Source organism: Nuphar pumila, chromosome 15, assembly GCF_984573655.1.
Source record: "Nuphar pumila chromosome 15, dmNupPumi1.hap1.1, whole genome shotgun sequence".
Lineage (NCBI taxonomy): Eukaryota > Viridiplantae > Streptophyta > Magnoliopsida > Nymphaeales > Nymphaeaceae > Nuphar > Nuphar pumila.
Genome location: NC_143263.1, coordinates 87,211,818 through 87,237,560, shown reverse-complemented (window position 1 = coordinate 87,237,560; position 25,743 = coordinate 87,211,818). Strand labels below are relative to the sequence as shown.

Below are 25,743 nucleotides of genomic sequence, written 5' to 3'. Positions count from 1 at the left end.
ACCCTCATGATTAGAAACCTAGCCAAATCGTGCCAATTTTAAAACGCTAGTATGATCATTTTTTGAAAAAAGAAAATTGTTGGTGGCATCAACAATTTACTCAACATTGATTTTACAAAAAAATGATTATACTATATGAAAAAAAATTGTGTTTTAAAAAATGCCCCACAATTTACTAAATTAGCCGAATGAACAATATCGCAAATTTTCAAGTTTTTCTTAACGTTTTTACTCTCATAGGTGAATTTTTTTTTATTTTCACACGTCATGATGCTAAAATAATACACCCACATAACTCATCAACAAAATAGCATATGAGGTTGTGCTTTTTCAAAAAAGATTGCAAATTTCTAAATAATTTGTGAAACTTGTGACGAGTTTCACGCGATCACCTACAAAAATCATAAAATTTATGAAAGTTTGATAATTGTGAAATTGCGGGCGAGTATCACATGAAGTATTGTGATTTTTTTTTCTTGTGAAAGTCCTATATTATAAAATTTCTTATTTGCATCGCACCTATATTGTAAAATTGATTTTACTTGTGAAATTATATTGAATATAAATGCACGTTTAGGTTTTTTTTTATCTGGAAAGAGCGGTAACCCCAATTCTCCTCCCTCTAGAACCTTAACCCTTTCGACGATTCTCATAAAATTTTGCTCCACCTCATGCAAGGTTACAATATCTTTCCCTTCTACTTTGGTCAACAATTAAGGTTGCAATATTTTTTTCTTTTTCTCGTTTACCGCTTAAGGTTTACAATCTTTAGTGATATTTGCATATAGTTACGTATTTTTGTTTGTTGCTTGTCAATATTCTGTGGTTTTATCAATATTTATCTTTATTTGTTTGATGTTAGGGTTGACTCTGTAGAAGCATTTAATTAGTTAGAAGTGATTGAGGTTGATCATGCACGAGCACTAAATAGGGGTTGGTTGTGGGAGTATTGTTGTTTATTATGGGTTGTTGTTTTTTAGAGTTGTTAACTGAGTGATATGTTGTAAGGTTGGTGTAGACAGTTATGATGGTTGTTGAAATAATATTTGTAAATTGTTGTAGCACTAAACAACCCTTTTAGAGATCTATAATGGTCTCTAAAAACAACAACAATAAAGAATTTGTAGCATTAATGTCTCGTAATACGGGATATATAAAAGAGTTAGTGGACCTATGGTATACGTATACTCTAAAATTTGATGGTAAAGATATATGGATACATCTCTTTGACGATAATGATGTATAATCAATGTTATATAGGGGCAAGATTTACTTAATTGCTAGTAAAGTTGTTTGCAAAGTTAAACAAGAAGTTAGAGAATGCATAGTTAAACATCAAGCGATAGTCCGAAGTGATGTGCAAGACATGGTCGAAAGTAATGTACAAGAATAAAATGATGAAAATCTTGTGGATAAAGTGTATCTATCTCAGCCACCAGCTGTTGAGCTCACTCCTCTGGCAGACATCTCATAGTTCCTAATAGTTAAGGATGAGAGAATCATTGCAAACAATGTGGAACTACTTGGACAAACTAGTCTTGATGATCTTTATCACAAGATATTGTATGACACCAAACCTTCTAATGCAGATGACAAATATAGGTAAAGGTTGATGATCTTTCTAATTTGTACTTGAATTAGAGGTATTATTTTTTGTTAATCTTTAAAGTTGATAATACAGGAATGCTGCATTTTTGAAAGCAAAGAGAGCTATAGATATGAGTTTTGATTTATTTTGTACAACCAATCAGTCATTTTGCTCTAGTAATAATGAGGGAAACAATACAGAATCATATGATAGTGATGATTCTGAGTATACCATGTCGACTGGGTTGGACTTATAAACGATAAGGGAGGACCGAATTAGTGATGATTTGGAACAAGTACTAGTGGGAGAGAACAATGCACTAATGATATTTGAAAAGTCAAACCCTTGATTCTCAATGAACGAATTCTTATTCAATGAAGAGAAATTGAAAATAATTGATGCAAAGGCTTATCAGTTGCATGATGAGTTGCGCAATGAAAAACTTAACAAATGCAAACAGTTTCAATACCTATCAATAGAGTCAAATGATCATAAAATTGTTTGCGACAAAAGGTTTACTGATCTTGAGCAGTGTTATGAGTTTTTGATAAATCATGTGGTTAGAAATAACTTTAAAACAAAAATTGTGAAGAGTTGCAATAACAGAGTCATTGTCGTATGTATGAGAAAGAACCCACAAACTATGGTAGATTGCACTTGGAAGATTCACTATACAAAGATGTGTGAAACAACATTATTTAAAATGAAGAGATATCAAAGCGAGCATACATGTGGTGGATTAGTGGCCAACCTTGTTACGAAAACAATACCCTCCAAGTGAATTTCACAGGTTATTTACGGGCGCTTGCATAATAACTTGAAGATGACTCCAAGAAAAATTATAAACGACTTCAGTCGTGATGTAGGTGTAGAGGTTTCTTATAAACAAACATGACATAAATGTAAATTAACTAGGTTGATGCTATATGGTTCATTCAAGGAGTCCTTCAGGATGTTTTTTACTTATTTTCAGCATTTGATGACGACTAACTATGGATCAATAGCATTCATTGAGATTGATATGAACAATAGATTTAAGTATTTGTTATTATCCTTCCGACCATGCATCAATGAGTTTGTTAAAGGATGCCATCCACTTCTTATGGTAGATGACACCTTCTTAAAATAAAAATACATGGGTATTTTGTTGTTTGCCCGCACGATTGATGCTTTTGGTCATATATTTTCGATAGTATTTGGAGTGATGGATAAGGAATCAAAGAAGCTATGAAAATGACTTTTCGGGCTTGTGAATAACCAAATAGATGTTTACAATGATAATAAGCCCAAGGTTAAAATAATAGTTGACAGTTATCTCAGATAGACATCATGGATTTATGTATGTTATCCCTCGCACATAGCGTAACTATCATTATAGATATTGCATGAAACATCAGATTGAGAACTTTTTGAAGAAATTTGGTGCACCGCTTAGTGCATACTGGTGGTGCACTGTCAAAGCACCTACGAGACGAGATTGTCATTTTTATATTTCAAAGATTCATAAGCAAAGTGAAAAAGCATACAAATATGTTGTTGATGAGGTAAAACTGATACATTGGGCTAATAATTGTTTTTTTGCTAGAAGGTACATGTGTTTAACCTCTAATATATCAAAATGCTTTAATTTGTGGATTCTCATCATACATACAAGTCCTTAATCCTACTTATTGAGAAGCTTCATCTAATGTTAATGAAACTTTACGAAAAAAGAACTAATAGGTAGAAAATGAGTAGCATTATGGTGCCTAAGGTAATTACAAAAATTAAAGAGCATTATTTTGTACACATTTGTTCACTTGGTATATAAATGCTACAAGTATGGTTGTGAAATATATGTCCTTTTGTATATTCAATACTTGGGATTAGGTGAACCAAAAAATGAGGGTTGATATAGTCAAACCAAAAAATGTTACATGTTTGTACAATACATTCTCAAGCAATCAAACTGATATTTACTTTTGTACATGTTTGTTCACTTGGTATATGAATGTTACAAGTATGATTGTGGAACATATGTCCTTTTGTATATGCAATACTTTGGATTAGGTGAACCAAAAAATGAGGGTTGCGCTTGTGGCAATGAAAGTTGATAAAGAGTCTAAGCCACAAGATGCACTTGCGCTTGCAACAATGAAAGCTTATAAAGAGTCTTATCATATATATACACTTGTTTATGAATGAATTGTGTATATAACATGGCATGAAGTTGTTTGATTCTTATTTTTTGAGGAGAATGAATTATGCATATAATAGAGAATGAAGTTTTTTATTCTTGTTTTTGGAGTAGAATGAATTGTTTATACAATAGATGATTGATTTATTTTTTGTTTGATATGTATTTTTTATGTAGCAAGTGATTGATTTGTTTATGAAAATCAATTGTGTATAATGTGTATGTAACAGAGAATGAACATGAGTTTCACAAGGTACATGTGAATTTTGAAGTGGTGATTTTTTGCATTAGAGAGGGATTTCACAAGGTATATGCGAATTTCAGTTTGTTCCTTTTAAATCAAAAGGAAACTTTGCAAGGAATGTGTAAATCTCTGTTCATTCTTTTCAAATCATAAAGGAATTTCGCAAAATACGTGCAAAAAATTTATGCAAGTCCAATATTGCAAAATTTCTTACTAGCATCGCACCGATATTGTGAAATTTCTTTCTCTTGCAAAATTTCTTATTTGTCTCCACCATTAGTAGGAGATTCACCCAAGAAATCATTAGAGGGGGGCTAAAATTCAGGGTTCACAAAAATAGGGCATTCAGATCCCAAAAAGGTATGGAGAAACGAAGTGTCATTCTTTCACAAAATGAAGTCGCACATATATTTCATTCATTTCATTCTTTCACAAAATAAAGATTCTCATACATTGCATTCATTCTATTTTTTTTTACAAAGCGAAGTTGCTCATACATTGCATTTATTTCATTTTTTAACAAAATAAAGTTGTTCATACATTGCATTCATTTTATCCTTTCACAAAATAAAGTCGCTCATACATTGCATTCATTTTATTCTTTCACAAAAATGCTCCCTCTCATTGCCTCTTTGATGGAGAGAAAATAGAGTATGTAAAGAATTACCTCATTCTCTTAGGCCTCAAGAATGTTGTATATCACATCTTTGATGGAGAGAAAACAGCACTCTATATTGTTTTGATTTTTCCTATCACACCCATATCATGTGATCAAATATTGACTCTGAGATACAGCGAGTTTATATTAATGGAGAGAAGACACATCTATCCAACTATCACAATTTGTTAGAGTAGAGACTCCCATCATCGTTCTCATTCTTTATGATGAGAATGAGATGTATATTTCATATTCAATGCCACCCCTACCATAAGATGTTTTATCAGAAAAACTCAGCGTTAATGATTTTCTGTCGATGAAGCGTTGTTGATCTTCTCACTGCTGATGCTTGGCCTTGAGAAAATGACTTTAATTTTCTACTGGTTAGAGACCACAAAACCTAGTTTTTGTGAAACCCTAGCTTTACTTTTATACTATGCTCATATGAATTTTAACAAGAAAAATGAATTTTGTAATACTTCATGTGATACTTGTCCACAATTTCGTAATTATCGGACTTCCACAAATTTTATGATTTTCGCAAGTGATCGTGCAGAACTCATCATGAGTTTTGCAAATTGTTTGGGATTTTACAATCTTTTTTAGAAAATCACAACCTTAGATGCGATTTTGTTGACGAGTTTTATGGGTGTATTATTTTAGTGTCATGACATGAAAAAATTAAAAATTTGCACCTACAAGGAGTAAAAGTGTCAAGAAAAAATTGCAAACATGTGATATTGTCAATTCGGCAATTTTGGTAAATTATAGGACATTTTTAAAAATATGTCATTTTTCATATAGTACGGTCATTTTTCATTGATTTTAATCACGTGGATACTAAAAAAAGCCCAAGATTTATAGTAAAAAGGGTCCACTTGCTTTTGAAGGATTGCAAAGATTCAATAATAATTGTACGTTTTACATTTGTTGGTGTTCCATGTTTGAAACCAAGATGATTCTAAAGACTAGGAGTTCATTATTTTTTTAGAACGTGAACAGATGAGGTCAGATGTAGATTCAATGGCTTACTATCAGTTGCTCCCCAAAATCCAATGGTAGGATCCCATGTCACCTGTTGTTGGGAGGCTTTATTTTATTGGAACTTTTCCCAGTCGATGGCCAAAAAGCAACGTGTGGACACCAAAATAACCCAAAAGCAAAACTTTAAATGGAAAATGATTGTATTGTATTACAAAAATGATGTGTTTCTCAAAATGCTATATAATTTTTGAAATCCACCCAATGTCCAATATCACAAATAGCCAGCTGTAAACAGACCATTTTAACCTTTGCATGTACGAAACTCATGAAGTTCATGTAATATATCACTTCTTTCATCGAGAATTGCAAACTCTCACTTAAAATGAGGTTTGCATGTTTTTTTTGCGAACATCATGAAGTTTGCATAATGATATTTGCGAACATCCTGTTAAACACAAACCTCAAAACTTCATAAATACCTGACTAAATTCACATACATATCTTCCTAAATATGCAAAGTTCCTCCCAAATATGTGAATTTCCTCCCAAATATATGAATTTCGTCTCAAATATGTGAATTTTCTCCCAATTATACCATTTTTCTCTCAAATATGTGATTTTCCTCTTAGAAGATCTGCAAATACATAGTGATCTTTTCAATTTTTTGGCAAGTGAACCTATGTAACTTCGCATGCTTTGCTGAATTAAATATAATATTGTTTTTGTTTATTTTGTGTCTCTTTTTCGTTTATTTCTAGAAAGAATTGTAACATAAAGTTCACACAACTTTATCCGTGAACTTTTTGTAATTGAAACATGTCAAATAGATTCACAAATTTACTAAAGATTTAAAATGTAAACCTCACCATATTTTTGCAAATGTTCTTGCTAGCATTAACTGTGACGCTTGTGACACCTGACGTTTCGATAATAAAAAAATGATGGTTCATATTTTAGGGTTTTTGGCCTTTAAAAAGTAATGGTGGAGAAGATTTTAGAACAACAAGGGAAGGATGTTATGGCTAAGGTGGAGAAGATATGAGGTGGAGATGTTGAGGTGGTGAATGATGTTGATGGTCCTCAGCTAACGGGGAAGGTCTCTATTATAGAGAGTGCATAAAGGAGGCAAATTTGCCTCATTCATTTGCTTAAGAGAAGAGAGGATCTACAAACCAAAACAATAATCCATTTGGCATTAAGAAGCCAAAGATTAAACCTTCGATATAGAGCCATGTCTAATTGAAAATGAGCCCTTGGAAGAACAACTGCATGCTCCGGGTTAGATTACAAGATTTGCAGGCTCAAAAATTAGATTGAATAGAATGCAATTTTGCTTCAATCATTTGCTCAAGAGAAGAGAGAGTCTATTGTCAAAAATAGAAACCTAACTAGTATTAAAAAGCCAAAGATCCAACCTTCTAATATTGAGCTATGTACTGTTAATGTTTGTAACATGTTTATTTTTTAATGAATGAAATGAATATTATATATATATAAGCATATTTATTTTTTAATATATAAAATTAATATATATGTATGAGCAAGTTCATTTTTAAATGAATGAAATGAATATATGCATGAGCATGTTTGGTTTGAATGAATGAAATGAAGTTATATAAATAAGTTATTTTTCTATAAACTTGTTAATTGACGTAAAAAATGTGCCAGTAAAATGGGCTTTACTGGTGCAAAAAATGCATTAGAAATAACATTTTTATTGACACATTTTTTTATGCCAATAGATGATTTTTTTGGCAAAAACTAAAATAAAAAAATATCTTTTTTGGTGCAAAAATCACATCAATAAAGATTTTTTTATTGACACCAATTTAGAGCCAATAAAGACAGTCTTTACTGAAACTATAAGGTAGCGCCAGTAAAGACTTTACCAACATGACCTATTATGGCACACTTATTGACATGTAGACAATGCCGGTAAAGACTTTTACTGTTTCTTGTCTTTACTAACACGATTTTTGCGTCATTAAAGCTGGTTTTTTTTGTAGTATATGCGTGAACAGAGTAGTCATGTCAAAATCAGAAGCTCCTGATATTCTGAACACAATATAAGGCCTCAAGATTTAAAATATAAAAAAAACTACTAACGATACATAAGAGGTATAGTCCTGGCCGGATTCAAGGATTGTGATGTGTTGTTAGCATTTTCCTAACACATTGATTGTCGTAACCAATTTTCTAACATGACATCATTTGGCATTAGCAGTTGTCGATTCAATTCTCCCAAAAGGTTTCTTTAGTAATCATTCACATGCATCTTCTTTTTTATTTTTCTATGTTTTGGGTGTCATCCAAAACTTTTTCATGGTTATTTAGAAAACTTGTTTACTTTCTTCAATGTTGTTAAATGTGTGCTGTAATTACAAAAACTTAAGGTGTGTTTTTTATTACTGTCAAGATTTTAGGTATGCTTATCAATTGGGGGTGGGGGGGGGGGGGGGGGGTCTGCCTAACCCCAGCTCTCTGTCGAAAAAAGATCTTAGATATGCTTTTGAAAATTCTTCTAAAACAAATCGTTGTTTTGAAAGTAAATCAATGACTTTATCTTATTAACTCAACTTAGGTTAATCATAACCCAATTTAAATCGACAGGAACCTATTTTTAGTTAACAAAAACATAAATTTAGGTGCATTTTTAAGGAAAAAAAACTTAGGCGTGTTTCTTATTATCTCTAAAGCTGTAAGCGTGCTTTGAATAATTTTCTTATATGTAAGTAATTTTTTCCCCAAAACAGGTGTTTAAAAAAGATTGCAAAGTTTTTCCTCCAATATTTTCCCCAAAACGAGATTCATGATCATATTCACAAGCTAAAACTAGGAAAATGAATTGGTTTTTAATTTGGATAAAGGCACAAATCCAAGAGAAAAACATTGATTCGATCCAACAAATAATTAATCCGAATGCCTAAACGGTTACCGTTTTAGATCCATAACCGAGAGGAAAAACTGGCGGATCCGGATCAGAAACCCAGTCCAACCCGATCTGTTTCACCAGTTGCAGTGTGTACCGTCCTCCGTGCATAAGCGAGTGAGCTCAAGTCGTTGCCGCCTTGCCCAAGCGAGACGGACGACTCCGGCGAGCGAAAGGGGAGAAGGGAAGACGACCATGGCGCCCGAACCAGATGAGGAAATCAACGACAAGAATCCACGCCCTCTCGATGAGGACGACATCGCCCTCCTAAAGACCTATGTAAGTTCTTTTGGGGGGCGTGGTGCCCTAGCTAGGCTTTCAGTACTTTTGGATCTTAGGAATTCTGTTTGCGGCAAAGGAATCATCAAACGCAGCCGAATGGCATTGAGATATTTTCGTCAAAAAAGTTTTACTTGTTTGTGGAGATTTAGGTTCCTTGACGGTGAATTTTAATGTTGCAGAATTGAAAAGAAAAAATGAATCATTTGTTTTGTTGGTGTTTTGATTTTGGGTCTTTTTTCAATCGTCTGTCTCTGCTTTGAATTCGTTTTCTTGTGGTCTGATTGATTTGAATATGTCGGTGTTTTCATTTTTCTCTTTTTCCCTCATTGTATTATTAGTGTTCGATGGAATCTCTTGATGGAATTCAGTTTTGTTTCTTTTAGTTCAGTTCGGTGGATCGCGTTGTGCGACTTCTACTTTTTCCTCGATTTTTCTTATTTAATGATTGCAGGGTTTGGACCTTACTCTAACAGCATCAAGAAAGTGGAGAAGGAGATTAAAGAGATGGCAAAGAAAGTTAATGATCTGTGTGGTAAGAGTCGCTCTTCATTCTATCAAGCGATTCATTTTTGTGTACTTAAAGCAGTTAGTTGTGGTCCGCATATTGCTTCGGTTATTTTTTGTGTGCTGGATTCTCTCCATAGCCATGGCCATCGAGTAGTGGATCAGAATTCTGGATCACCAAATGCCTTATGCTGCTGTCATTTCTCGTCCAGTAGTGTAGGCATAAGTATGAATATGGTTACATATCCTACGGATTGTGGATTGTGGGTTATGACCGTTTCTCCTTTTCTTTCTCGTAGAAATTTCATGGCAAATCTTATCTACCTTGAATTTGCAGTTGCAAATACAATGGCAGTAATTTCTGAATATGCAACCTCGGGCCGTGTGCCTGTGTGTGTTGTATGTTCGTGTTTCCTCTAAAGTGATTGAAAATACAAGGGTTGTTTATTTATCCTTTCATTCATTTTGCATGGGTTCTTCCCCCTATTTGAAACTACAGGAATCAAAGAGTCTGATACAGGCTTGGCTGCACCCAGCCAGTGGGATCTTGTTTCTGACAAGCAGATGATGCAAGAAGAGCAACCTCTTCAGGTAGCTATTGTATATGATGTTTCTGTTCTTCTTTGTTCAGCAGATTTTTTTACTATTCCTTCTGATTTATAAATGTTGGTAAATCTTACTCTGGTACTGAAAGTAGGTTGCAAGGTGTACAAAGATAATCAACCAGAACTCTGAGGATGCCAAGTATGTTATAAACGTCAAGCAAATTGCGAAGGTCTGTTCATACCTGTACACTATGATGTTCAATCATTTTCGAAAGGTGGATATCTTTTCTTGGGTTCTGAAGTGCTCTTTGAATGCAGTTTGTTGTTGGATTAGGTGACAAGGTTTCCCCAACTGATATTGAAGAAGGCATGCGTGTTGGGTGAGTGTATAAAGTCTCAACCTGCACATTTTGATTCTACTATTGTCATGTTCATTTTTTTCCAGATTTTTTCCTATAGTTATTTCCGAACAAAGTTTTAGTTTACCTATGACTTGAAAAGAAAGGTATATCTAGAAGGTGGTTTATTTGGAGTTCACTTTAGGAATACCTCTAGTTTCACAAATGATTTAGTATTCTAGGGGGGAGATTAGACATTTATGTTCATGTGAAAATCCTAGTTATTTTATGGAACTGTTAATCATGGAGAAAAAATGGTGATATTAACTTAAAACACCATATATATAGAAAACACTTAGGAGCAATGTTGCGAATAGCATTGAGGCATAGTGAGGCATAAGGCGTAAGCTTCACAAAAAATATTAAAAAATTGACCAAATAAAAAACAAAAATAAAGATGCATCATTTATGTACTATTAATGAATAATTGGATATTAAGTAAAGATTCTAAACTAAATTCTAAAATGAATTCCAAGCTATGTCACATGGGTGCGGGTGCGGGGATGCGGCACTTCCAAAAAACCTGGGTGCGGGGGGTGCAGCAGGGGCAAAAATGTAATATATATATGTATAATTTTGAAGTTTCAACAGTTTAACATTTAATAACTAACATTGTCATAATATCATTCATCATGCATGTAATATATCAACCTAAATATCAAATTATCAATCAAATAAGTAAAGCAATTACATAAATCGACTTAAATATCAATCAAATAAGTAAAGCATAAAAGAACTAAATTACATACCAAAGTATATCCTGATGAAGTAATAGATGTTAATAATTTTTTTCTTCATCATCAAATGCATCATTATAAGGAATATTGGGTTCAGCTAAATCCATGTTTGTTATGTTGAAATCATATTCTCCCTCGAAGTCACACTCTTCTGGGTTTACATCCCAAAATTTGGATGCTCCTTGTCTGCGTTACAAACCCAATTTGAAAATGTTAAACACATTACAAGTATATTTAAATAAAAACTAAGAAATAATCAAATAACTAAGAGAACAAATTATTACCTGTATTCATCATTGCTTCGCGAAAGTAATCGAAGATTTGAATGAACATATACTAAATCCTCTGCACGATTGCTGGTGAGTTTGTTTCTCTTTATGTTGTGGATTTGAGAATATGTGCTCCAATTTCTTTCACAACAAGATGAACTATTAGACTGCGATAGCAATTTTAATGCAAGACGTTGGAGAAGAGGTGTTTCTGATCCAAATGTTGATCACCATGTGATATGATCTATATTATCTTCTTCTCTCGCGAATAATGCCAGTCCATATAATCTCGAAGATGAAAACTTTTCAAACTCTTGTGTGACTTGATGTAGAAAATATGCTTCTGGAAAAAGTCTTGTCATACACATATTTCTATGTCTTGATAGCTCTGGGTCTAAATTTGGAGGGACACGGCCAATACCACCAGCCCGCCACTTATTTGTATAATATTTTGGATTAAGAGAATGTGCCATGCAATGCAAAGGAGTATTGCTCTTATCCCATTCTGACTAAAATTGAATTAATATGATTAAAAAAATCTGAATCATCAAATGCAGGATTTTTTCTTCATGCTTGAAAACTATAGCTTGTATTTTTTCAATCATATTATCCCATATTTCATAAACTCTGTGAAGCATGGCCTCATCCTTATCAAATTCTCTTAACATTTCTCAAATAGGTTGCGTAAATTGAAGGAAGTATACTCCCAAAACTCATCATCAAGAATGAATTTTTTAATTTCTTGAGCTTTGATATCATCATCAGCACGATAGAATGTTTAATTTTCATTAGTCACCGTGTTAATCAAAACATTCTTCACTCTTTTAATCTTCTTCATCATCACAATGATGGACGCAAAACGTGTTTCAGCGACCTTCAACAATTTCAAATCAGAATGCCTATTAAATATATTATTAGCACGGTGGTGGTTAACAACAAAATTCCTAATGCTTTTGACATTTCTTTCTAAATCTTCAATCCATCAACATAAAGCATATGCTTGTGAATTTTCTTCTTCTTTAGGGTTGGAGATGCTCTTTAGGGCTAGATTTAAGCTGTGTGCTACACAGGGAGTCCAAAAAATATGAGGGTACTCACTCTCCAAACTCAACGCTGCACTTTTACAAACTGGAGCGTTGTCTGTAATGATTTGTACCACTTTCTGATCACCCACTTCTTTTATTACTTCTATAAACAATCCCTTCAAATACTCTACATTTTTATATTCCCCAGATGCATCAACTGCTTTCAAGAATATTGGGCCACTAAGCGAACAAGCAATGAAATTGATTAATGTACGCCTTTGAATATCTGTCCATCCATCAGAAACAATAGAAACTCCATTTTGCTCCCATGAATATTTTTTAATCTCCAGCAACCTCTCCACATTTGCCCTCTCTTCTGCAAAAAGTGTGATTCGTATTTTTTTTGAATTTGGAGGCACATAACCACTCAAATTACAATTTTCCAAGGATGTTACTAAATCCTCCAATAAGGATTTCTAGCCGCATTAAATGGGAGTGAACCAGAATAAAAATACCTCCCAACTTTTCTATCCAATTCTTCTTTTCCATATGTATTGAATGTTGCTTGTATCGTTCCTCTACTTCCTACATTGACTTTTCTTTTTTTTCCAGCATTTTCTTGGTGGCTTGCAAATGGCACACTAAGTGCACAAGAATCGACCATTGCCTTTCTCTTCTCATATTCTTCTTGTATTTTCTTGTATTGTCTTTGCATTGCCTCATCAACTGTTCTGCAAGCTGAAATGCCATGTCCTGATATCTTCAACCAATGAGCCTTCACTCTTGTGTAAGACCCAACAAAATCTCTTTCGCAGAGCTTGCATCAAAATCTCTTGTTTCCACCACCTCCTTCTCCAGTTTTTGCAAGTTTATCTACTTGTACCCATAGTGCCCCCACATCATCAATCCCACTGCAACTATCAGCAAAACTAGCAGCAGAACTCACATGTTGGGATGAGGATGACACAAGTTCTTTCCCTTTATCCGTCATTTTTATCCTGAAAAAAAATACATTAAAATTTTCAAATCAATTGTACTCGACCCCCTCCCCCTATTGAAAACACAGGGAGAAGGGGGGGGGGGCTCAGCCCCTCCCCTGCCGACCCAACAAGAGAGCGAGGGGGGCGCGGCCCCTCCCCTGCCGACCCAACACGAGAGCGAGAGGCGGGGCTTGGCCCCTCCCCTGAAATCAAAGGGAGTAGGGTGGGGGGGCTTGGCCCCTCCCCTGCCAAAAACAGGGAGGGGCTCAACCCCTTCCCTACCGAAAACAGAGAGAGCAGGGGGTGCTCAACCCCTCCCCTGTCGACCCAACAAGAGAGCGAGAGGGGGGGGGGAGGGGCTCGGCCCCTCCCCTGCCGTCCCAAAAAGAGAGCGAGAGGGGGGGGGGGGGCGCTTGGCCCCTTCCCTGTCGACCCAACAAGAGAGCGAAAAGGGAAGGGGATGCTCGGCCCCTCCCCTGCCGACCCAACAAGAGAGTGAGAGGGGGGGGGGGGGGGCTCGGCCCCCTCCCCTGCCGACACAAGAAGAGAGCGAGAGAGGGTACGTACCTGCGAAAGGAGAGGAGGAGCCTGGGAGGTGGAGCTGGGGCGTCGGTAGGATAGAGCTCGAGCTCAGGGGGAGAGGAGAGGAGAGATTAGGGGCAATTTTTTTTTTTGCCCTAATCCTCCTTTTCATTGGGGATTTTTTTTAACGCCAAAAAGTGGACAAAAATGACCCTGGGTGTGTTGACCGCACCCAGGGTCGTGTTGACCGCATGCGCACCCATGTCGCGTGGCGTCGACGCGGGTGCGACACCTGTTTTGCCAAGTCCCTGTGACATAGATTCCAAGTAATGACTACATGGCAATAAATTTAACTGATCCAACAAAGAAGATGTGATTATTTAACCAAGGAACATGAGACAATTAATATAAATACAACATAAAGAAATAAATGTGTGAATTGTGAATTAACTAAAAACTAATTACATATCCTCAACAACTAGAGTTATTAAACATAACAATTAAGCACTTTTACAAATTGAAAGTGCAACAAAATTCACAAGGTTTAAGTTACTGGTGATATACATTCAATATCCACATGAGAAACAAAACCAAAAAACCAAAAACTCCAATAAAAGTTTCCCATGACCTTATGCTCTATCAATATAATTAATTAGTTAATTAATTAACAAGAATTAAGTAATTTTCTGACTAACATGTCAGATTGTTCAAGAACATGGGAAGAAATTGAACAAATATATATATATATATATATATATATATATATATATATATATATATATATAGAGAGAGAGAGAGAGAGAGAGAGAGAGAGAGAGAGAGAGAGAGAGAGAGCCCTAATTAGTCAAGGCCTCCCCTAATTTTGGTCAAATGGGGGCTTTGACCCCCATTTGACCCAAACTCAATGAGGTGCACACCTCAGCCTGAGGTGTGCACCTCATAGCCTATGAGGCACATGCCTCATGTTATTCGCGCTTTTTCAGTGCGCCTCGAGGCACGCTTTTAACAATACTGGTTAGGAGAAAATCAAATCAAATCACATTTAAGTTTTAAGCCTCAAGCAAAATAATATTTTGAAAATTATATGTTTAAATTAACGTGTTAATTAGAAATATCTTTTGTAATGGTGTATGTAGCATGGGTACTTTTGAAAGGATGCTTTAGTCATGTCAACAAGAGTACTGGTACTTCATGTCTACGGGTCATACCTGAAAGTTTTCCTCTGCACCTGCGTTGAGAAAGAGAAGAGAGAGAGAGAGGGAGAGAGAAAACAATTACGGCTGTCACGATTTCTGTAAAAAGAAATCGTGACCTAACTTGTGTATTTAAGATACATTACAGTATGGGTCCGGGTCTGGTGTATCCAGACTCGATAAATGTAAAAATAGTTACATGTTACATATCGGGTACATGGATCGGGTTAGATCCAATGCCTATACACCTTTTTCACCCCCCTCAAGTTGATTATGGTTTTGAACCATGAACAACATCCAAAAGCGGTCCTTGGTTAACCCTTTGGTAAATATGTCTGCAACCTGTCTTTCAGTGCTGACAAACTCAAGCTCTTTTTCTTCAACCTTCTGTCTCACAAAGTGTTGGTCGATCTCAATGTGCTTGGCACGACTGTGATGTACCGGATTGAAAGACATGTTGATGGCACTTTGATTGTCACAGAGCAAGGTAGTGTGGGAGATCTTTTCTCCTACTTCAGTTAGAAGATGCCTGATCCATGTGACTTCGGCAGTGGCAACAGCCATGGATCTATATTCAGCCTCAGTGCTTGATCTAGCGATAACTTTTTGTTTTCTACTGCTCAAAGAGACTAAATTTCTTCCAATGAAGGCACAATATCCTGATGTAGATCTTCGTTTGTCAGGATCTTCTGCCCAGTCTGCATCACAATATACAGTAATTTCGTGCTCGTCTTGGCCATATGACTGTGGTAAATATATCAATCCATCTCCAATAGTCCCTTTCAGATATCGAAGGATCCTCTTGACTGCTTCCATATGTCCAGTACGTGGCGCATGCATAAATTGAGACACTTGATTGACTGAATAAACAATATCAGGTCTAGTGAATGTGAGGTATTGTAACATTCCTATTATGCTACAATACCTGGTGGGGTCATCACACAGATCTCTATCATGAGCGCTAAGTTTTTGATGAAGTACACTCGGTGTTCCCAGAGGTTTGCAGTCTTTCATGCCTGCCTTGCTGAGAACATCTACGGTGTACTTGTGTTGAGTGAGTGTCAAGCCATGAGCCTGGTTATCAACTTCTACACCAAGGAAATAACGTAGAACTCCAAGATCTTTCATTTTGAACCTTTGACCTAATAAGTCTTTTATTTTTTGGATATGGTCCGCAGAGTTTCCTGTGATGATGATATCATCGACATAAATTAATAGTAGAGTGGTCACAGGCGGGCTTTTAAAAATAAATAATGAGTGGTCCAGCATGGAACGTGAAAATCCATGCTTCTGAATCTCTAGCGAGAAGCTATCAAACCAAGAGCGAGATGCTTGCTTCAGGCCGTAGATGACTCTTTTTAGCTTGCATACATGGGTTTTACAATTTTGTTCTTGATATCCAGGGGGTTGTTCCATGTATACTTCCTCCTTCAAATTCCGATGTAAAAATGCATTTTTTACATCAAGCTGACTCAACTTCCATCCATGTTCAACAGCCAGGGAGATGATGATTCGAATCGTTCCCATTCTTACAACCAGACTAAAAGTCTCATCATAGTCTTGCCCTGCTTCTTGGGTGAATCCTTTTGCTACAAGCCTGGCCTTATATCGTTCAATGGTTCCATCTGGTTTGTACTTGATTTTGTAGACCCATTTGCATCCGACAACATTTTTATCAGGTGGTCTGGGAACAACTTCCCATGTTCCACATTCATGCAAGGCTTGCATTTCATCATTCATGGCTTCTACCCATTTCATAGAAGCGGCTGCCTGATAATACATGATGGGCTCTTCGTCCTTATTGATGGCAGTTAAAAATAGTTGAAGATCCAAGGAGAAGCTGTTATAACTAACCCATCTATCAATAGGATGTCGTATGCGGTTTGATTTTCTGGCTGCAAGAGTATGAGAAGACGCAGGATTGGCGACTGAGACATGATCTGGATGACTTGATGTTGTCGGTCTCTGTCTAGAATAGACAATGCCTTTATATCTGCCCGGTACTTCCTCTGCATTCTGTGATCCCGACGTCGCAGTGTTCTCAAACACCTCTCCTTCTTGTTGCACACAATCTGAGGAACATGCTTCATTGGAGTCAGTAACAAGTTCTGAGCTCAACCAAGGATAGTAAATTTCAGTTGGCATATTCGTTGTGTCAGCTCCGTGATCAAAATTTTGTTCATCAAAGAAAACGTTTCTTGAGGTTCTGATGCGTTTGTTGGTGGGATCATAACACCTATATCCTTTGTAATCATCTGCATATCCCACAAATCTGCACTTTTAAGCCTTGTCTTGAAACTTGTTTCTCAGAGACTGATCGATATGCACATAGCAGACACATCCAAAAACACACAGATCATAATAACTAGGATGAGTTCCAAAAAGACAGTGATAAAGAGACTTATTTTCCAGAACAACCATAGGCAATCTATTTATCACATGCACGGCTGAATGGAAAGCTTCTGTTCATAGGTTGATGGGAAGATTGCTGTCATGGAGCATACTCATGGCACTTTCAACGATATGCTTGTGTTTTCGTTCAGCAATTCCATTTTGTTGAGGGGTGTGAGGACATGACACCCTTCTTCCTATTCCGTTATTTTGAAGAAAAGAAATAAAATCACGGGATGAGAATTCCCCACCTCCATCACATTAGAAAAATTGAATGGACTCAGAAAATTGATTTTTGACAAGGGAAAGAAAATTTTGAAACAAATAGAAGACTTCCGACTTATTTTTTATGAAATATATCCAAGTGTATCGAGAATAGTTATCAACAAATATTAGATAGTATTTACTTCCAGATCCAGAAGCAATTGGGGCGGGTCCCCATACATCAGAACAGATTATCTCAAAAGGTTTTGAAGCTCTCTTATTAATGGAATGAAAAGGCAATACATGACTCTTGCAGGAAAGACAACTGGAACATTTGTGACTGTTCTCATCCCTATTGAGACTTTCTTTTGGAATGAGATTATTAGATACAAGTTTCTCAATAAAATGACTCCCACAATGGGCTAACCGACTATGCCATAAGAATGACTTATTATATTCAGAAATACTAAAAACATTAGCAGAAGAGGATGAACACGACTCTAATGAGGGCTTTGAATTCAGGTGGACAGGGCGAACAACGTGACAAAGAGCTTCTTCAAAGACATACATATTGCCTCGTCTCTTTCCTTCAACGAATGTTTCCCTCGTGCGTAGGTCCTTGACCTGCACAGAGAAGGGAGTGAATTCAACTGAAGCATTATTATCATCAATAAGTTTGGAAACATAGACAATATTTTTCTTAATGTCAGGGGCATGAAGAACGTCTGAAAGAGTAAGAGTGGAATATGACATGGGGATGACAATTTTTCCAACATGAGAAACAGGATGGTGGGATCCATCTCCAGTGACAATCTTACTTTTTCATGAGTGGCTGCCCCTGAGTCGACAAATCAAGTGCCTTCATCACTCTGCTTCAATTTCAACTTTGACAACGCAGATATCAGCATATCTTTAATCTCTCCATCATTTGAGAACTTCCTTTTGTTTTCTGTCTGTGGACCCTTTCCTTTATTCTCTGGATTATGCCAACAATTCGCTTTGATATGCCCCTTTTTGTTACAAAGGAAGCAAGTAGGAATGGATCTTGATCCTTGCGCATGAGCGAACGTATTTGGAGTGGGAAGCAGACCACACCCTCCGTGTCCACTTCGCCCTTGTCCTCCTCGTCCTCGTCCTCTACCATAAGTTACTCCCGTGGCAAAAACTTCCTGAGAATTTGTGTGAATGTGAGATTCCTCAGAGAACCCTTTCAGAGTCATCTTATATTGAATCAATTTTGCTCGCAACTCATCAAAGGTAGGAAGAGCAGGGAGACACAATAGTGAAGTGACGATCATATTGTAGTTGAATCCCAATCCACTCAGAGTCTGTTGTACCTTATCACTGTCACTCACCGCGCACCCTATGACTGCAAGTTGGTCTGTGATAGTCTTCATCTTGTTCAAATATTCTATGATGGTCATGGAATCTTTTCTCAGCATTTGAAATTCTCTCTTGAGAAAAACCATTCGTGCCTGCGAAACTTGTGAATATGTTTGAACCAATTTTTCCCAAAGTTGGAGAGCAGTATAATTGTCAGGAATTGCAACAAGGACCTCTTGGGACAGGGTGGAAGTGATATATGCAACCGCCGACTGATCTTTTCTTTCCCAGTTTAGGTACTCTACGTTCTTGACATACACAATTGAACTTACTCCTTTGTCATCTTTTTCCTCTCTCGTAACAAATTCGAGTGGAGCGGGAGTGGTTCCATCAAGGTAACCCAAGAGACCTTGACTCCTTATAAAAGGAATGATTTGTCTCTTCCAGATCAAGAAGTTTGAGGTAGTTAACTTTTCATAAACGAGTTGAGTGAGAAAACTTGAAGAAAGATTGGATGAAGAGGAATGAATATCCATGAGGAAGAGTTTTAACAAGAAAAAGGAACCCTTTTTGTGTTACCAGAGTATCCACAGAGTGCTCAGTCTGCAGCCAGAGATGTTTGCTGATCGTCCCCTTTTTTTTTTACGGTTGAGAAATTCAAAAATCTGCGACCAGAGGCTGTCAGAAGAAATTCAGGCTGTATTCAAAGACTGAGTTTTCTTTTCTACTTTTGAAAGGTCGGATATTTAAGCAATGGAAAGAAAATCAAACTGTATTTTCAATGTGAAAGTAATAAGGAAATGAAGAAAAAAAACTGTATTTTCAATGTGGATCCCACTCGTAACAGTCAGAAGAAATATGATACGAGAAAGGGGTTCTGAGAGTCGATATCCAGCCCTGTCCGATATCCAAGCCCAATATAAGAAGAGGGATACGCAGGCTGTATTCCAAGAAATTTGATGTCGCAGACCTGCCTGATATCCAACCCAGTATAAGAAGGGATACGCAGAAAAGAGAAGAATTTTTTTTGAAGGGATACGCAGAAAAGGAATCACGCGAAACAGGCTTTTCCCTTTCTTGATGTACAGGATCACCGTGAACCAGGGTTCACGTGAGCTCTTCGTGAACAGATTAGGAATTCACGTGAGGCGTGAATCCACTAAAGGAAAAGAAAAGACTGAAGAGGGGAAAAACGAGAGATGGAGATTGGGAATGGAGGTAGAGAGAAGAAAACTGAAGAAGAAAAGAAGATGGGAGAAGAAAGAAACCTCAAACCTTTGATCTGTCGCACCTTTGGAATCCTCCGCAACCCCTAGATGGATCTTCGCTCTGATACCATGAAAGTTTTCCTCTGCACCTGCGTTGAGAAAGAGAAGAGAGAGAGAGAGAGAGGGAGAGAGAAAACAATTACGGCTGTCACGATTTCTGTAAAAAGAAATCGTGACCTAACTTGTGTATTTAAGATACATTATAGTATGGGTCCGGGTCTGGTGTATTCAGACCCGATAAATGTAAAAATAGTTACATGTTACATATCGGGTGCATGGATCGGGTCAGATCCAATGCCTATACACCTTTTTCAATACCAGTTTTGGATCTGACAGCGTCCAAACCCAAGCCACTGCTTATTTTATGGGATCATCTTCATCCATTTTTAATTTGCATAAATGGTTGTTTTCATCCATACTTGTATGGTGTTTCAGACACACACACACATCCGTGCACACACTTATGCTTTTCTCAAAAGAAACACAAGTATATATATATATATATATATATATATATATATATATATATATACACACACACGTCCAACCAAAGAAAGGTCCAACATCTACAAACAATAGCGATCAGATGACTTCTCTTCTCCAATGTTTGAGCGTTTCATCGACCAGACCATATATATTTGTTCTTTATAATTTATTTAGTAGGAAATATGCTTTACACAAGGACTTTATGACATCTAGACATGTTTTTGAAACATGAAAAATTGACGTCTCACAATGCATTTAAAAATTTACAATACAAAGTATTGTGAGACGTTGATTTTTAGCACTTTCATAAATGCATCTAAATATTGAAAATTCATAATCTAAAACATTTCACTTACTAAATAAATGATAAAAACCCAATATGTAAAACTAGATTGTTCGATATGTAACGCTGTCGATCGTCGTTGGTTGTAGATTTTGGACCTTTCTTTGGTTGGATGATCCCCCTTCCCTATATATATATGTATTCTTGAACCCATAGTTTTTAAAAATTCCCATGTCGTTCCCTACATACCTACACTGTCACCCATACCCACACTCGTACCTATGTGACATAGGTTTCTTTAATAAAGAATTTTAGTTTCTCCTAGATATTCACTTGCCTAGACTTTTACTCTTTGCAATTGTTGACTATGATAGGAATCCAAAAGAGGTAGAGATCCTAGCAAAAGTACACTAGGGAATATACAGTCACTAGGTAAATTGTGCCTAGGGTTGGCAGTGGACCCCGGGAACCGGGGTGAGGCCCCACCCCGTTTGGACTGGAGATGGAGGACATGAAACGAGGAATGGATCAGGGATGGAGGTTAAAATCAAAACCTGAACGGGGATGGACTTACTCTTTCCCCCACACCGCCTCACCCCGTCCCCGATCTCTGTTAAGGAAATTACTATTATACCCTTATATATATATATTCCTAACCCTAACATAAAACCCTTTCTCGAATCTCTCCTCTCTCCTTCCTCTAATGAGCCCCGCGAGCTCTCATTTCTCTCCTCTCCTTCCTCTAACGGCGGAAGGTGACAACAGCGGAAGGATCGGGAAAATGGGGTCCCGCCCCGCCTTGCTCCATTTGGACTAAGGATGGAGGACATGAAATACAGAATGAACAAGAGATGGAGGTTAAAATCAAAACCCGTGTGGGGATGGAGGCGGGATGGAGGGCAAAATTTTGAGACGGGGCGGGGGTGGAGACCTTGTCCCTCCGCCTCCGCTCCGGTCCACTGCCATCCCTAATTGTGCCTTTTGTAGAACTATACCGATAAGATATAGCATAAAAATAGTGAAAAGATTTTGTGGAGTAACAAGATTAATCATGTTAACCATCTTCTTGTACTTATTAAGAGATAAAAGATATCATCCAGCTGCTTCATTTTTTTTTAGATTGTTGAGATTTTAATCATCTTATATTTATCCCTTTTTTGCATATTTTACACTTTCTTTAGTTGGGGAAGTATCTTCATGTGATTTTCCCTTCAAATATTTGCCTATGCATTTGCAAAGATTTTTGTTATTACCATACATTTCTCCGTCCTTGCAGTTTCTTTCGTATTCAAAGTGTTCACCTAGAGAAAAATGTTTGTGATTTTAGAGTTACCAGAAACTTCTTAGATAGGTGGGAAGCACACTTGCCAGAGACTCGCTTTGGAAGCGCAATACTCCTCGCTTCTGAAACTTGCTGGGAATCTTGATTCTCCCACGCTTCTCCTATGCTTCCCACACGGTTCGTCAATGCTTCCTATACGTCCTCTCATACTTATTTTTATGTTTTCTATGTGCTCCTGCTCATGCTTCCCACATGGTTTGCCAATGCTTCCTGTATGTCCTCTCATGCTTTTACTTTTTCTATATGCTTCCGCCCATGCTTCCCACTCCCTTCCCATGTGCTTTCTCTAAATTAGCAATCTGTATTTTTAGATTTTGACAAAAATATAATTCTTATACTAAAAAATAATGAAATTTAAGAATAATCATTTTTATTTTATTCACCTTCTATTCAATTCCCATTTCACTTTCAATTTGATTCTCATATCACTTTCTTTTCGTTTCTCATTTTTCTTTCAAATCGATTCCTCACTTCTCACTTCTTATAAGTTATAAAATGCCTCACTTCTAACTTCCTATAAATTTTAAAATGCCTCTGCTTCCCATATCTTTTTTTGCGTCCGCTTTCAAGTCTGACCACCTTATGATTTTTGCAGTTCTATTTATGAATTATTTTCTTAAGTCTATGTTTTGTGGTAGCATCCAGTGCACTTGTCTCTTTGTCTCTCAGTTGTCTTTAAGGGTGTCACTGTTGGCATCATACTCTCTATCTTGGTTCTATTTTCTCAACAGATTTGAATGTTCAATGACGGAAAGGAGAAAGTTATAAAACCCACGGTTAAAAAAAAAATCATTATCGGACCCAGGCCGGGTCCGGACCCGACCCGGGCCCGTCCTTGTTCGGGTTTTAAAAAAAAACCCGACACAGGAGAAAGGGTTTTGAGAAAACCCTTTCCCCTGTGCGCCGCTCCATTTCCCCTCTCCTCGACTGGATAAGGGGAACCCCTTGAGGGTTTCCTCGATTTTCGCCCCCCTCGAGCTCTTTAAGAGCATCGCAGGAGGGCAAGGGAAGACACGCCTCCCTCTCGAGCCTCCTCTTCCTCGTACCGATGCCCCTGCGAACCTCGAGCCTCCTCCTCGCTCTCTTCGCGCCGGCCTCTTCTCGTTCCCGGAGCGCGGCAGCCCCGCCGACGGCCGACGCCGCCAAGCTTCTCCCAGGTACGCCCTTCCATTCTCCTCCCTTCCCCTCTGTTTCTCGTAGAGAAGACGGCAAAAGGCCAACAAACCGTGTCGTGCCCTCCCGTTTCCTTCGTGACCTGCCAAGAGGTCGACAGGAGGTTGGTGGCCCCTGCCGCCTCGATCTCTCTCTCTCTCTTTCTCTCCGACAGGGGTTCGTTCCCCTGCCATCTCTCGCTCAGCGATGGGTAGGGGCTCACCCTGCCACCTTGGTGTTCCCGGCAGGCAGGGCCTCGCCCCTGCTGCCTCTGGGAATCTGGCAGGCAGGGGTGATGCCCCTGTCACCTTTCTATTTTAGCAGGCAGGGGCTTGCCCCCTGCTGCCTCTTGGTCCTCTGCAGGCAGGGGCTCGCCCCTTGCCGCCTCGGTGCTGTCGGCAGGGGCTCGCCCGCTGCTGCCTCATTGCTGTCGGCAAGGGCTTGCCCCCTGCCGCCTCGGTACTGTCGGCATGGGCTTGCCCTTGCCGCCTCGTTGTTGTCGGCAGGGGCTCGCCCCTCGCCCCCTGCCACCTCGCTGTTGTCGGCAGGGGTTCGCCCCCTGCCGCCTCGCTGTTATCGGCAGGGGTTCGCCCCCTGTCGCCTCGCTGTCGTCGGCAGTCAGGGGCTCACTCCCTGTCGCTTTTTTGATTTCTGCAAGCAGGGGCATACCCCTGCCGCCTCTCATTGTTTTCGACCGACAGGCAGGGAGCGATGCCTTGCCTGACTTTCTTTTCTTGGCATAATAAATAATATAGCGTTGAATGCCCACACTTTTGCAGACTTCGCATCGAACCCCGCTCTGGCTCCGCGGCCTGAGCCTCGTATCATCTACACTCGTAGACACACGTAGCTGCACAACATCCCGAGGTAGGGGAAAATCACACGAGGATTTTGGATGAATGAAATAAACTATAAGGATTCTGAGATAGAATGGTTTATTTTGCATACCTGCTTACCTGTAGAATTATCTAACTTGTGATTGTCGGTTTTGGGTTTTCCTCGTTCTTATTCTTGTGGAATTTAATGCTTGATGTATGCGATACGGATGAACTCATTTTTACAGAAATGCCTATGACTGTCTCTGTACTTGCTCACTGTTGTGATTTTACTATAGATGTCGTATTGTTATTTCATGATGAAACTTGTAGCCGCCCTCAAGCAAGCCTCGTAGGGTGTACAGGTGTACGTACTACATTTTGCCCTTTTGAAAAGGTGTGAAATGGGGTACAGACACTAATAGCTCGTGAGGAGGTGTTTCCTCGTGCGAGGCTGACTCCTCGAGAATGAATTTCTGCTTATAAAGCTCGTGAGCTAGTTATGCGTTGTTAGATGCAACTAAATGTATCCCGAGTCTGTTACTCGGAAGAAATGATTGAATCCACAACAATCCCAGGGCTTGTCTGAGACTTCTTGTTTCTTAGTATTTGAGCATGCCAAGTATATTACTGATTTTATGAAATACGGTGATGGGTTATCCATCGAGAAACCCACGAATTTGCTATCGTGACCGGACCTTAAAACATGTACGGTACAAATAGTACAAGAGGTCATTGAGTACCTCGAAATGAACAATCAACACTTTATTGATATAAATGAAATAATGTCGGCCTCCACAGGCCAAATGCTCAAAGAGCAATACATGTCATGTATGAACTAAAAGAATCACAAGACATTAAATGTTGCCCTCTCATCGTAGTCGTACCTCTAGGTAGGTACGACCGTACTTTTGGACAAGTACGTCCTATGGGTGTTATGATGTTTAGATGATGAGGTTGTAGCAATCTCGAAGCGTGCATTAAGCACAATACTGAGATCACATAAATGGTGACAACTCGCCTTCACAGGCAAGATGCCCAAGTGGGCCTAACAGACCAGAGCATGTAGAATGAGGCGGCGGTTAAGAAATCCCCGTCGTGCTTATTCGACCTTCACAGTTGATCAAGGGAGAGAATGGATGGTACAAAAACTCCGATGGACATGTTAACAACCACCCCACGGGCAAAAGACTCGGCTTCCCCAGTCATCAGAGTTAGAGGAATTGGGATTACCATAAATTATCCTAGGTGGTAACTCCCAGGTACTTCTGCAGAAGTTGGATGCATCCATGGGCTACGAATGCCTTTGGGGATTTACTCTCTTGGTCACTGATCGTCCCCTTAGGAGCGGACTCAGTCAGCCATCCGGGTTAATGAAAAGCACCTGACATAATAAATCTTAAGATCAGACTCAGTTGTTTCTATGTTTTGCGTATGTGCGTATC

At 38.2% G+C, this 25,743-nt stretch overlaps 1 protein-coding gene across 1 annotated transcript in view; it reads left to right on the top strand.

The window, feature by feature from the left end:
- Positions 1-8,734: 8,734 nt before the first annotated feature.
- LOC149815895 (26S proteasome regulatory subunit 7-like) overlaps positions 8,735-25,743 on the top strand; it is a 30,855-nt gene continuing 13,846 nt past the window's right edge. The window contains exons 1-5 of the mRNA XM_089989424.1: positions 8,735-8,858; positions 9,313-9,393; positions 9,865-9,956; positions 10,063-10,140; positions 10,229-10,290. Coding sequence (XP_089845550.1) covers positions 9,366-9,393; positions 9,865-9,956; positions 10,063-10,140; positions 10,229-10,290 — 260 coding nt within the window. The 5' untranslated portion in view covers positions 8,735-8,858; positions 9,313-9,365. The remainder of the gene's footprint in view (positions 8,859-9,312; positions 9,394-9,864; positions 9,957-10,062; positions 10,141-10,228; positions 10,291-25,743) is intronic.